We start from the raw sequence: 12,168 nt of genomic DNA on the forward strand, positions 1-12,168 counted from the left end.
GAGGGCGCCCCCTCGCGGCCGCTCGCGGCCCGGCTTTCCGGGAGAGACGCCGCTTGGCCGCCCCCGGCCCGGCCCGGCTCAGGCGAAGCGGCCGGCCATGAAATCGGCCTTTGTCACCGTGGGCACGACCAGCTTCGAGGAGCTGATCGCCGCGGTGACCGCCCCGGAGACTCTCCAGGTGAGGCCGAGGCGCCCGTCCCGCAGGCGGCGGGGCCTAGTGCGAGCCGGGGCCTCTCCCCTGGCCGCGGCTCCCGGCTTCCCGCCTCTCCCCTGGCCGCGGGCGGCTGCGGGGCCCCGGGGCTGGCTCCCGCGCTGCGGGTACGTTCCCCTCACCCGGCCCGGCTCGGCGCGGGACTCGTGCGCGCGAGGAGGGAAGCGGTGCTGGCCCCCGGCCCGGCCCGCCTCGTCCCGTCCCCGGGGCGATGTAACCTCCCCTCCCCCCGTCTCGCTGTAGGCCTTGCGGAGCCTCGGCTACGGCAGACTCGTGCTGCAGGTCGGCAGAGCGGCGGCGGCCCCGGCCCCGTTCCGCACGGCGGCGTTTACACTGGACGTGTTCCGGTTCAAGGAGTCGCTGGCCGAGGACCTTGAGAGCGCGGATCTAGTGATCAGCCACGCGGGTAACGCGGCTTCGGGGGTGCCCGGGGGCAGGGGGGTGAGCTCCGCTCTCCGCTGCGGAGCGGCCGCCTGCTCTGGGCCCGAGCAGGGCAGCCCTGGCGAGCCGGAGTGCTGGGTTTGCTCTAGGGCGGGGGTCAGGAAAACTGGCATGGCCCGAGGGGCCACTGACAAGGCTTAGAGCTTGTACCTCTGGCCCTGTGGTGAAGTGGGGATTGTCTGTACTAGTTTCATGACACCGGTGGGTGTCTTGGTTTGCCCTATAAGCTGCAGTTACCCAATGGGTGGGAAAGGACCAGTTGCTCCCAGGGCAGGCTAACGGGCATTGGTATGAATATCACCTGTCTGAGCTTCAATGGGGCATTGGAAAAGACTGGCAGAGGCTGACCCCATGTCAGTGGAGAATTTGAGACCACTGTGGCAAATCCAGTCACCAGGATAGTGACAACTAGCAGCCAATGACCCAGAAGGAGAGAGATTTCCCCACCTCTGCAAGGTAGCTCAGCAACATACCAGCTCAAGGACAAAGGATGGGAAAGCTGTGAGGTGTGGGGGGATAAGAATTGATGGCTGAAAGGAGACATCTCTTACCTGAGTGGGAACTGACTAAGGAGGTCAGAGAGAGAGAGAGAGCTTGAACCTTGAGAGTCACTACAGCTTGGCTGGACTCTGAGTTAACCAGAATGGTGTAGGCCAGGGGTAGGCAACCTATGGCACATATGCCGAAGGCAGCACGCGAGCTGATTTTCAGTGACACTCACACTGCTCGGGTCCTGGCCACCGGTCCGGGGGACTCTGCATTTTAATTTAATTTTAAATGACGCTTCTTAAACATTTTAAAAAACTTATTTACTTTACATACAGCAATAGTTTAGTTATATATTATAGACTTATAGAAAGAGACCTTCTAAAATGTTAAAATGTATTACTGGCACACAAAATCTTAAATTAGAGTGAATAAATGAAGACTCGGCACACTGCTTCTGAAAGGTTGCCGACCCCTGGTGTATGCCATATTTTAACCTTCAGTTCTCTATGCTGACCTAAAAATGCCCTATGCTGTGTTCCAGTTGACTAATAAACCCTAATGTTTTGACAATGCAGTTGGAGTATGTCTGCAAATACTTGGTGAGGTGCATTAATTCCCGAAGACTGGACAAGTCCCCACCAGGAGTCTAGCTCAGTTGGACTCTCTGAACAGAGCTTGCAGTGTGAAACGGGAGTGCTGGAGCCCCAGAGGTCGAGTCTAAGGAGGCGGTGAGGCCACAAGGCCTATCCTGTGCAGGAAGAGTGAGACACCTTGAGGGACTGGCATGCTGAAGGTGTTCCTCCTAGAGAGTTTAGCAAAGCTAGAGGCACAGCACCAATTCTAGGGATCAGTGACAGTCTCCCAGTTTAAATTTTGTAAAATTTTAGTTAAAACTCCCATTCAAACCAAATGTCAGTGGAATCATACAGCATAATGGGAGTATGGCCTGAGTAAATATTTCAGGGTTAATTGTTTTTTACTGCAAGAGTGTACGGTGAAACTTGGATGCATGTGTGCAAATACTGTTCATGTTACTGATTTCTTCTGTAGGTGCAGGCACTTGTTTGGAGACTCTGGAAAAAGGGAAACCACTCTTGGTGGTTGTAAATGAAAAGCTGATGAACAATCATCAGCTAGAATTAGCCAGGCAACTATACAGAGATGGACACCTCTTCTACTGCACTTGTAGGTATGGCACATATTTTCATATCATTTGTGCCTCCTTCTAAGGGTCTAGCCAACTGTTCTCATTTTGTTCCCTTAGAAGAAATTGACAGCAGCCATCCTGACTGAACGAGTATTATTATTAGTAGTATTAAGGTAGTGCATAGGAGCCCTAGTCATAGGCCAGGACCCCATTGTGCTAGGCATAATTTTCACAGTTTTCTTTTACAGTATCACATACAACACATAGATTTATTGGGGGGTGGGAGGAATCTCTTCTCTGCAACTGTACATCAGAGGCAAAAATCAATAACTCCTCCTCAAACAGACAGTGACTAGATTGGGCATAGCTCCCTCCAGAGCTAGTCTACCACTGCTACGTATTTTTGCCAGGGTAGATTACTACTAGAGTTACGCTTGGTGCTTCTTTCACCAAACCATTGAAAATCTGGTTCCAAGGTTATCATTTTTTAGGACACTACTGATTCCGATTAAATGACAAACACTCTAAACAGAGCTAAAGTGAAGGAGTTTGAGTTGTAGTTATTCACACTGTTCAGAAAAAAAATATCCCCAAACAAAGCCAAACCTCTGAAGTTGGTAGAAAGCAGCACTGGCCAATAGCTCTAAGTAACATACCATGTAAGGTAAATTTAATAAAAGGCCCTGGCTCTTCAGAAGCTTCTGTTTGAACTTATTTAGGTCTTCATGTTGAATACAGCCTTAAAACAACATCAGAAGTTTGGGTTGATCAACCACTATCCTACCCAGAGGGAGAGTTGTTGAATAACCATTTAGATCTGACACAAGCTGTCTTGTCTTGCACACTGATTGCTCCTGTTGTCAACTTAATTCTAACACCTCGTCAAGACTCTATATTGCTGTCTGTAGTCAGGAGGTCTTAGGAAGGTAAAAACAGGATACAGATTGGATAATGTGAATTCATTCACAAGTGTCTTAAATTTACGTAATCTTATTACTTATATAGTGCATGGTACTATTAATGAATAAAATAAGATGAAGTCCCTCCCTCAAGGATCTTAAACTTAATATAAACACAGATAATACAATGAATATTATTGTCCTTCATAAGTGAAAATCATTCAGGAAAAATTGAGAAGGGAGAGTGGGAAGGCTTTAGGGTACATATTATATGTTTTATGATTCATGCTTGGGAACTTTGGGTTATGGTAATTTCTTATGTTTTGGTAAAATTAAGACTACTATCATGAGACATAAATAACTAAGTGAAAATGTTTAGTGGAAGAAGAATTTTGAGAAGGGATCTGAAGGGCAGACAAAAAAGGGAGTGTATGGTGGCTTTTGACCTGCAACAGCATGTAACCCACTCTGAATCTGGCTCCACTTTGAAAGGAAAAACTCCTGGGAGAATTCTGCAACAAAAAAATCCAAAATTCTGCATATTTTATTTGTCAATGCAATATAATCACACCAGTTTCATTTATTTTGGTAATTTATTTAAACTACCATACAGGAAAAAAAATCACAATAACTGTTCAGCATTTCCTAGACATATGAAAGTTAAATTACAAGTACTTGGTAACCAAGACCCTGCATTCCAGATATAATCCTGGATTTTCATTTACATTACTTTTATTTTGGTGTTGGTGTTCTGTAAAGTAGACTGCCACTTTAAATTGCTCAGACTTTCACACATGAGAGTCATACAGTTTTGCTAATCATTGTCCTGCATTTATTTTAAATGGATAAGTAAAATAGATCCTGAGCTGAGGGACTCGTGTGCATGCATGCTTTAAGGCAGGATTAGAAAAATAGTGAAAGACAAAATACCCCCATGTGAAGTATTTAATCGTTCATGTTGCCTTTGTTTGTTTTGTTTTTATAGCACCCTTTTGGAGTCATTGAAGTCAATCGATTTGTCAACACTGAAACCCTTTTCTCCTGGACAGCCAGAAAAGTTTGCTGCATTCTTGGACAGAGTTATTGGATTTGAATAATTAATCCAGAAAAATGAAAATGTTAGTATGTGATCAAATTCTTCTAATGTCACTTCCTTAATAGGAAAAGCCACTTATTCGAACCAACACTTTTTGTATCAACTGAACATAAATATGCCTGTTCAATTTCAACTGACATTAAATATATTCCCATTTAATGCCAATTTAACATCTACTGGCATCATGCTTCAAGTAACACAGTGTCAGTAGAGGTATAGGGTTATTTTTTGTTGGACAACCCTATCTAAAGGACTTATCTAGCAAGAGCCAAGGAGAGCCAGAAACTAAAGACCAACAACTTGACTCTTGCAGACAAGGTCCAGATGGCAAATCCAGCTAACAGACAAAAAGTTGTTTCCTTGCAATTTTCAGTCTCAACTGCGTGTAAGATCTTAAAGAGAAATCCTAAACGAGTAGCACAGTGGTTCAAACTACAATAAAAAATGGCAGTGGGTGGGGAAAAAGAAGGGAGTAGAGGAGGCACTTCTGTGCTGGGTTGTTCATTCACATCATCAGAACACATCAATTACAGGCGAGTTACTGATCAGGAAAGCACAAAACATTGCAACAGAAATGGGACTTGAAAATTTTGAACCAGCCCATAGGTGGCTTTCCTGGCAGAAAACATGAACTAACATTGCATTTAAATGGAGCCATGGTGAGAGAGATACTGGTATCTGAACTCAAGCACTGGACAACAGATGTCCTACCCTCAATCTTGGCCAAATTCTCTTTGGAGGACATTTATGGCTGATTTACTTTACAGCAATCCCAGAGGAAATTCTGGTCTTTAAAAAGTCATAATTAGCAGCAAAATAGCAAAGGAAAGAGTCACTGTTCTTGTGTGTGCAAGCCAAACTGGGAAAGATAAAATGAAAATTCTTGTGATTGAAAAAAGAAAAATGCCATATTGTTTTCCTGGTGTCCCCTCCCTGTCTACGATCTATAAAGCAAATAGGAATGCATGAATGATTGTCATCAGATTCACTGAATAGCTTATGAACATTGACAAAGAGATGAGCGGGGAAAGAAAAGGAAAATTGCAGTGATTCTCAATTGTTCAGCCCACAAATGTGAAACTGAACTTTCTGCTGCCCGGTACAATTTCTTTACACCAGACTATGATTGAAGGGGTCATTCACAATTTAAAGCTCCATTATAGAAAGATCATGGTGCATAAAGTCTTCATGCAAACTGATGGTGCCACAGCAAATGTGAGAAAGTTCACAAAAGATCTTGGTGTTTTGGATGGTGTTTATGTTGCATAGTACCAGGCTGGAGGTAACAACTTTGTTAGTTGTAACTGAAAAGTTGGTTTTGCAGCTGACATCAAGGAAATCACACTCTTATCTTGGAGGACTTTTCAGCTGAACTTGGTGAGACTTATGTCCTTGGCTGATTTACATGAATACTCTAATACAGATGCTGACCTTGAATGCTTAAGTCAGATGACATAATTAAGATCTTTGTAGATCAGTTTTGGAGCCTACGGAAGTGAACAAAATTGGGGAGGAAGATGCAGTCCTAAACCAATCAAAGAAGCTGTTTTTAGAACAAGCTTTTGGTTGTCGTGAAGAGAATAAAACTATTACTAAATCCATTTACAGTTTGATAAAGCCCCAATCTCTGTCAGGTACTAACAGGATCATCTGATCCCATCTATAAGGCCAAATAGTGTTTTAACTATATTGGGAATTAATGTGAAACCAGGTCCTCCACCACAGCAGCTTCTTTCGTAATATAGCCTGGTCCACACGGAACAGACCTGTACTAGTTACACTTATGTTGATACATAGCTGTTATCAAAGTTCTAACCACTTCTCCCAGATCACTGCGGTGTGGTTGGGTTTTGTTTTATACTAACAGTCAGATGCAGTGGTACACTGCTAAAAAGTTAGTCTTTGACCAAATTCACTAGCACAATTTTCAGGAGAAAAAAAATCCCTGTCCACACTGACTGACACCCTACTAGTTACACCCATATCAACAACCACGTTTTAGTGTGGTTCTGATCACTGTAAGTAGAATACAAGCCAACCTAAGCCTAAATTAATGTGCTCTTCCTCTAAATGTTCTTTAAATGTGTTTGTATGTGAAAGCTGACAGTGATGCAGTTCCAAATGTCACAGTATATGTGAACACAAACAATTGAAAACTATTGAGCTAGGCAGCATACATACGTAATAAAAAGACAGTCCCTCCTCCTAAACGTTTATAATTTGTTTTGATATTTTTCCCCAAATTTAGCTGTGTGATTTTTGGACATGCAACAAATATGTGAAAGGGACAGAGCAGAACAGAAGCTTTGTTCGGAGTATTAAAGAGCTGAAAAGAGGAAAATTGGCTAAACTTAATAATTTCCTAAAAAAAAGTATGAACACACTCTCTGCAACAGATTTCAGAATTCTTCATTTCAATTATGTGCCTTCCGCTGACATCTTTATGTCAACAACTAGTTTTTTTACATGTCATAGCATCAAAAAAGCAAGGCAAGGAATCTGATGTATTTATTCACAAACATTTACAGTAAAGTATGGTTTGTATTAAGGCTGTCAAGCAATTAAAAAAATCGCGATTGATCGCATTGTTAATAAAATACCATTTATTTTAAATATTTTTGGAAGTTTACTACATTTTCAAATACATTAATTTAAATTACAATACAGAATACAAAGTGTGCAGTGCTCACTTTATATTTTTTGAATTTTTTTTACATTGCAAACATTTGTATTTTTCAGTTCACTTCATATAAGTACTGTAGTGCAATCTCTTTATCATGAAAGTTGAACTTACAAATGTAGAATTATGTACCAAAAAACCTGAATTCAAAAATAAAAAAATGTAAAACTTTGAGCCTACTAGTCCACCCAGTCCTACTTCTTGGTCAGCCAATCATTCAGACAAATAAGGTTGGTTACAATTTGCAGGAGATAATGCTGCCTGCTGCTTGTTTACAATGTCACCTGAAAGTGAGAACAGGCATTCGCATGGTACTGTGGTAGCCGGCGCCGCAAGTTATTTATTTGCCAGATGCACCAAAGATTAATATGTCCCTTCATGCTTCAACCACCATTCCAGGGAACATGCGTCCATACTGATGATGGGTTCTGCTTGATAACAATCCAAAGCAGTGTGGACTGACACACGTTCATTTTCGTCATCTGAGTCAGATGCCACTAGCAGAAGGTTGATTTTCTTTTTTGGTGGTTTGGTTCTGTAGTTTCTGCATCAGTGTTGCTCTTTTAAGACTTCTAAAAGCATGCTCCACACCTCATCCTCTCAGATTTTGGATGGTACTTCAGATTCTTAAATCTTAGGTCGAGTGCTGTAACTATTTTTAGAAATCTCACATCGGTACCTTCTTTGCATTTTGTCAAATCTGCTGTGAAAGTGTTCTTAAAACTTACATGTGCTGCATCATCATACGAGACTGCTATAACAATATATATATATGCAGAGTGCGGGTAAAACAGAGCAGGAGACATACAATTCTCCCTCCCAGGATTACAGTCACAAATTTAATTGACACATTTTTTTAACAAGAACCATCATCATGGAAGCCTGTCCTCTGGAATGGTGGCCGAAGCATGAAGGGGCATACAACTGTTTAACATATCTGGTATGTAAATACCTGGCAACCCCAGCTACAAAAGTGCAATGCGAATGCCTGTTCTCACTTTCAGGTGACACTGTAAATAAGAAGCAGGCAGCAGTATCTCCCGTCAAAGTAAACAAACTTGTTTGTCTTAGCCATTGGCAGAATAAGAAGTAGGACTGAGTGGACGAGTAGGCTCTAAAGTTTTACACTGTTTTGTTTTTGAGTGCAGTTATGTAACCAAAAAAAATCTGAATTTATAAATTATACTTTCACGATAAAGAGATTGCATTTCAGTACTTGTATAAGGTAAACTGAAAAATACTTTCTTTTGTTTATCATTTTTACAGTGCAAATATTTGTAATAAAAATAATGTAAAGTGAACACTGTGCACTTTGTATTCTGTGTTGTAAGTGAAATCAATATTGAAAATGTAGAAAAACATCCAAAAATATTTAATCATTTCATTTGGTATTCTGTTGCTATAAGTGTGATTAATTTTTTTAATCGTGATCAATTTTTTGAGTTAATCATGTGAGTTAACTGATAGCCCTAGTTTGTATGTATTATGTTTGTGGTGTGGGTATTAAACATTCACACAACAAACAGAACTTATTCTTGGTTAAATACACTTTTGTTTGGCAGAATTTTGGAAAATACAGACTGTTCAATCGGAGGTTCTTACAATATTGTAGACCTGTCCAGGATAGGTGAACAGGTTGTGTTTTAAACCATGTTAGCAAACACATTTTAAAAAACACAATATAAAACATGACTTTTCACCTAGTTATAGACAGGGCAAGGTCTGCTTCCATGTGTTAGGTGGTCATGGTCAATCCTAGCCCTGGTCTGCACTATGAGGTTAGGTTGAATTTAGCCACGTTAGGTCGATTTTATAAGCAATGCATCTACACAACCAACCCTGTTCCGTTGACCTAAAGGACTCTTAAAATCGACTGCTATATTTCTCCCCGGCGAGGAGAGTAGCGCTAAAATTGACCTTGCTGGGTCGAATTTGGGGTAGTGCAGATGCAATTCGATGGTATTGGTCTCCAGAAGCTATCCCAGAGTGCTCCAATGTGACCACTCTGAACAGCACTTTCAACTCCAATGCACTAGCCAGGTACACAGAAAAAACCCCGGGAAATTTTGAATTTCATTTCCTCTTTGGTCGGCATGGCAAGCTCAGCAGCACAGGTGACCATGCAGTCCCGGAATCGCAAACAAGCTCCAGCATGGACCGAACGGGAGATACTGGATCTGATTGCTGTATAGGAAAAATAATCTGTGCAGGCTAAACGCTGATCAAAAAGAAGAAATGCTAATATATATGCCAAAATTGCACAGGGCATGGTGGAGAGAGGCTACAACAGGGACACACAGCAGTGCCGTGTGAAAGTTAAGGAGCTCAGGGAAGCCTACCAAAAGACAAAGGAGACAAACGATCACTCCAGGTCAGAGCCCCATACATGTCACTTCTATGATCAGCTGCATGGCATTCTAGGGGGGGACCCTACCACTACCCCACCGCTGTCCATGGACACCTGCAAGGGGGGAGTCTCACGCAACAGGGAGGAGGATGCGCAGCAGGCAAGTGGAGAATCCGTTCTCCCTGGCAGCCAGGACCTTTTCATCACCCTGGAGCCAATACCCTCCCAAAGGCTTTCCCAGACCCTGAAGCTGGAGAAGGCACCTCTGGTGAATGCACATTTGTAACTACACTACAGAGTTTAAAAGCAATTGTGTTTAATGTTTGATTTGCCCTGAAGACTTGGGATGCATTCGCAGCCGGTACAGCTACTGGAAAAGTCTGTTAACGTGTCTGGGGATGGAGCGGGAATCCTCCAGGGACATCTCCATGAAGCTCTCCTGGAGGTACTCTGAAAGCCTTTGCAGAAGGTTCTGGGGAAGGCTGCCTTATTTTGTCCTTCATGTAGGACACTTTACCACGCCAAGCCAGTAGCAAGTAGTCTGGAATCATTGCAGCACAAAGTAGGGCAGCGAATGATCCTGGGTTTTGGTCACATTCAAGCAACATTGGTTTTTATCTTTCTGTGTAGCGCTCAGGAGAGCGATATTCATGGTCACCTGGTTGAAATAGGGGAATTTTTGTAAGGGAACAGTAAAAGGACCCCATTCATGCTGGGCTGTTTGCACTTGGCTAAAAGGGATCATCCCAGAGAATAGCGATGGGGTGCGATGGGGGTGACGGGTGTGCTGCACATCCACCCAAAAACCACAGCCCCTCCTTTTAAATGGCAAACCCAACTGGCATTGCTTGCTATGGGAAAGGAGGATGCTGCAATTTCAAACCATTCCTACATGTTATGAAGGCAGAAGAAGCCAACCCCACATACCCTTTGGCTACCATGGCTACCTGGAAACCGAATTCTGTTGCCCAGCCATGTGTGGTGTGTCACCATACCAGCAGGCACGCAATACAAAAGGCAAAATGTGATCTTGTACCTAATGCACATGTGCTGTCTGCTGTGAATTGCTTGATTCACTGTGGAAGAGTCTCCCTTTTGTTCTCAGAAATGTATCTTCTTAAATTTTACTCTCACTTTTTATTCCCCTGCAGGTGCAAATGTCTCTATCATCTCCATCCCAGAGGTTATTGCAGATTAGAAGGTGATAAAAATGCACCCACGATGACGTGTTTTCCGAGCTCATGCAGTCCTCCTGCACTGATAGGGCACAGCTGAATGCGTGGAGGCATACAGTGACAGAGGCCAGGAAAGCATACAGTGAGCACGATGAGAAGAGGCAGGAGGCGATGCTGAGGCTAATGGGGGAACAAACGGACATGCTCAGATGTCTGGGGGAGCTGCAGGAAAGGCAACGAGCACAGACCTTCACTGCATCCACTATATAACCACCTGCCCTCCTCCCCAAGTTCCATATCCTCACCCAGACGCCCAAGAACGTGGGGTCGGGGGAGGCTCCGGGCACTCAGCCACTCCACTCCAGAGGATGGCCCAAGCAACAGAAGGCTGTCATTCAAACGGTTTTGATTTGTAGTGTGGCTACAGTAAGCAATGTGGCCTTGTCCTTTCCTCCTCCCCTACCCCACCCGGGCTACCTTGTCAGTTATCTCACTTTTAATAAAGGAAGAATGCATGGTTTCAAAACAATAGTGACTGTATTTCCTTTGCCAGCTGTGATCGAAGGGGAGAGGGTGGCTGGCTTACAGGGAATTAAAATCAACAAAGGGGGCGCCAAGGAGAAACACACACAACTATCACTCCATAGTCTGGCCAGTCATGAAACTGGTTTTCAAAGCCTCTCTGATGTGCAGCGCACCAAACTGTGCTCTTCTAATCGCCCTGGTGTCTGGCTGCTCAAAATTGTCCACCAGGCGACTTGCCTTAACCTACCACCCCGCCTTAAATATCTTCCCCCTTACTCTCACAGATATTATGGAGCACACAGCAAGCAGCAACAACAATGGGAATATTGGTTGTGCTGAGGTCTAACCTAGTCAGTAAACAGTGCCAGCGAGCCTTTAAACGTCCGAAGGCACATTCTACCACCGTTCTGCACTTGCTCAGTCTATAGTTCAACTGCTCCTTACTACCATCCAGGCTGCCTATGTATAGCTTCATGCGCCATGGGAACAAGGGATAGGGTGGGTCTCCAAGGATAACTTGGCATTTCAACATCCTCAACAGTAATTTTCTGGTCTGGGAAGTAAGTCCCTTCTTGCAGCTGTTCAAACAGCCCGGAGTTCCTAAAGGTCTGAGCGTCATGCACCTTTCCCAGCCATCCCACGTTGATGTCGGTGAAACATCCCTTGTGATCCGCCAGTGCTTGTAGCACCATTGAGAAGTACCCCTTGTGGTTTATGTACTGGTTGGCAAGGAGGTCTGGTGCCAAGATGGGGATATGTGTTCCATCTATTGCCTCACCACAGTTAGGGAACCCCATTGCTGCAAAGCCATCCACTATGACATGCACATTTCCCAAAGTCACTACCCTTGCTAGCAGGTTACTGATTGCCTTGGCTACTTGGATCACAGCAACCCCGACAGTAGATTTGCCCACTCCAAATTGATTCCTGACTGACTGGTAGCAGTCAGGCATTGCAAGCTTCTAGAGGGCTATCGTCACTCACTTCTCAACTGTCAGGGAAGCTCTCATCTTGGTATTCCTGCATATCAGGGTGGGGGAAAACAACTCACAAAGTTCCAGGAAAGTGGCCTTACGCATGTGAAAGTTTCACAGCCACTGGGAATCATCCCATACCTGCAACACTATGCAATCCCACCAGCCTGTGCTTGTTTGCCGG

The 12,168-nt window shown here is 43.8% G+C and overlaps 1 protein-coding gene across 1 annotated transcript in view; it reads left to right on the forward strand.

Moving 5' to 3' along the window:
• ALG13 (ALG13 UDP-N-acetylglucosaminyltransferase subunit) overlaps positions 1-12,168 on the forward strand; it is a 60,643-nt gene continuing 48,475 nt past the window's right edge. Inside the window, exons 1-4 of the mRNA XM_045030553.1 lie at positions 1-178; positions 455-617; positions 2,192-2,330; positions 4,173-4,278. Coding sequence (XP_044886488.1) covers positions 98-178; positions 455-617; positions 2,192-2,330; positions 4,173-4,278 — 489 coding nt within the window. The 5' untranslated portion in view covers positions 1-97. The remainder of the gene's footprint in view (positions 179-454; positions 618-2,191; positions 2,331-4,172; positions 4,279-12,168) is intronic.

This window comes from Mauremys mutica, chromosome 9 (genome assembly GCF_020497125.1).
Source record: "Mauremys mutica isolate MM-2020 ecotype Southern chromosome 9, ASM2049712v1, whole genome shotgun sequence".
NCBI lineage: Eukaryota > Metazoa > Chordata > Testudines > Geoemydidae > Mauremys > Mauremys mutica.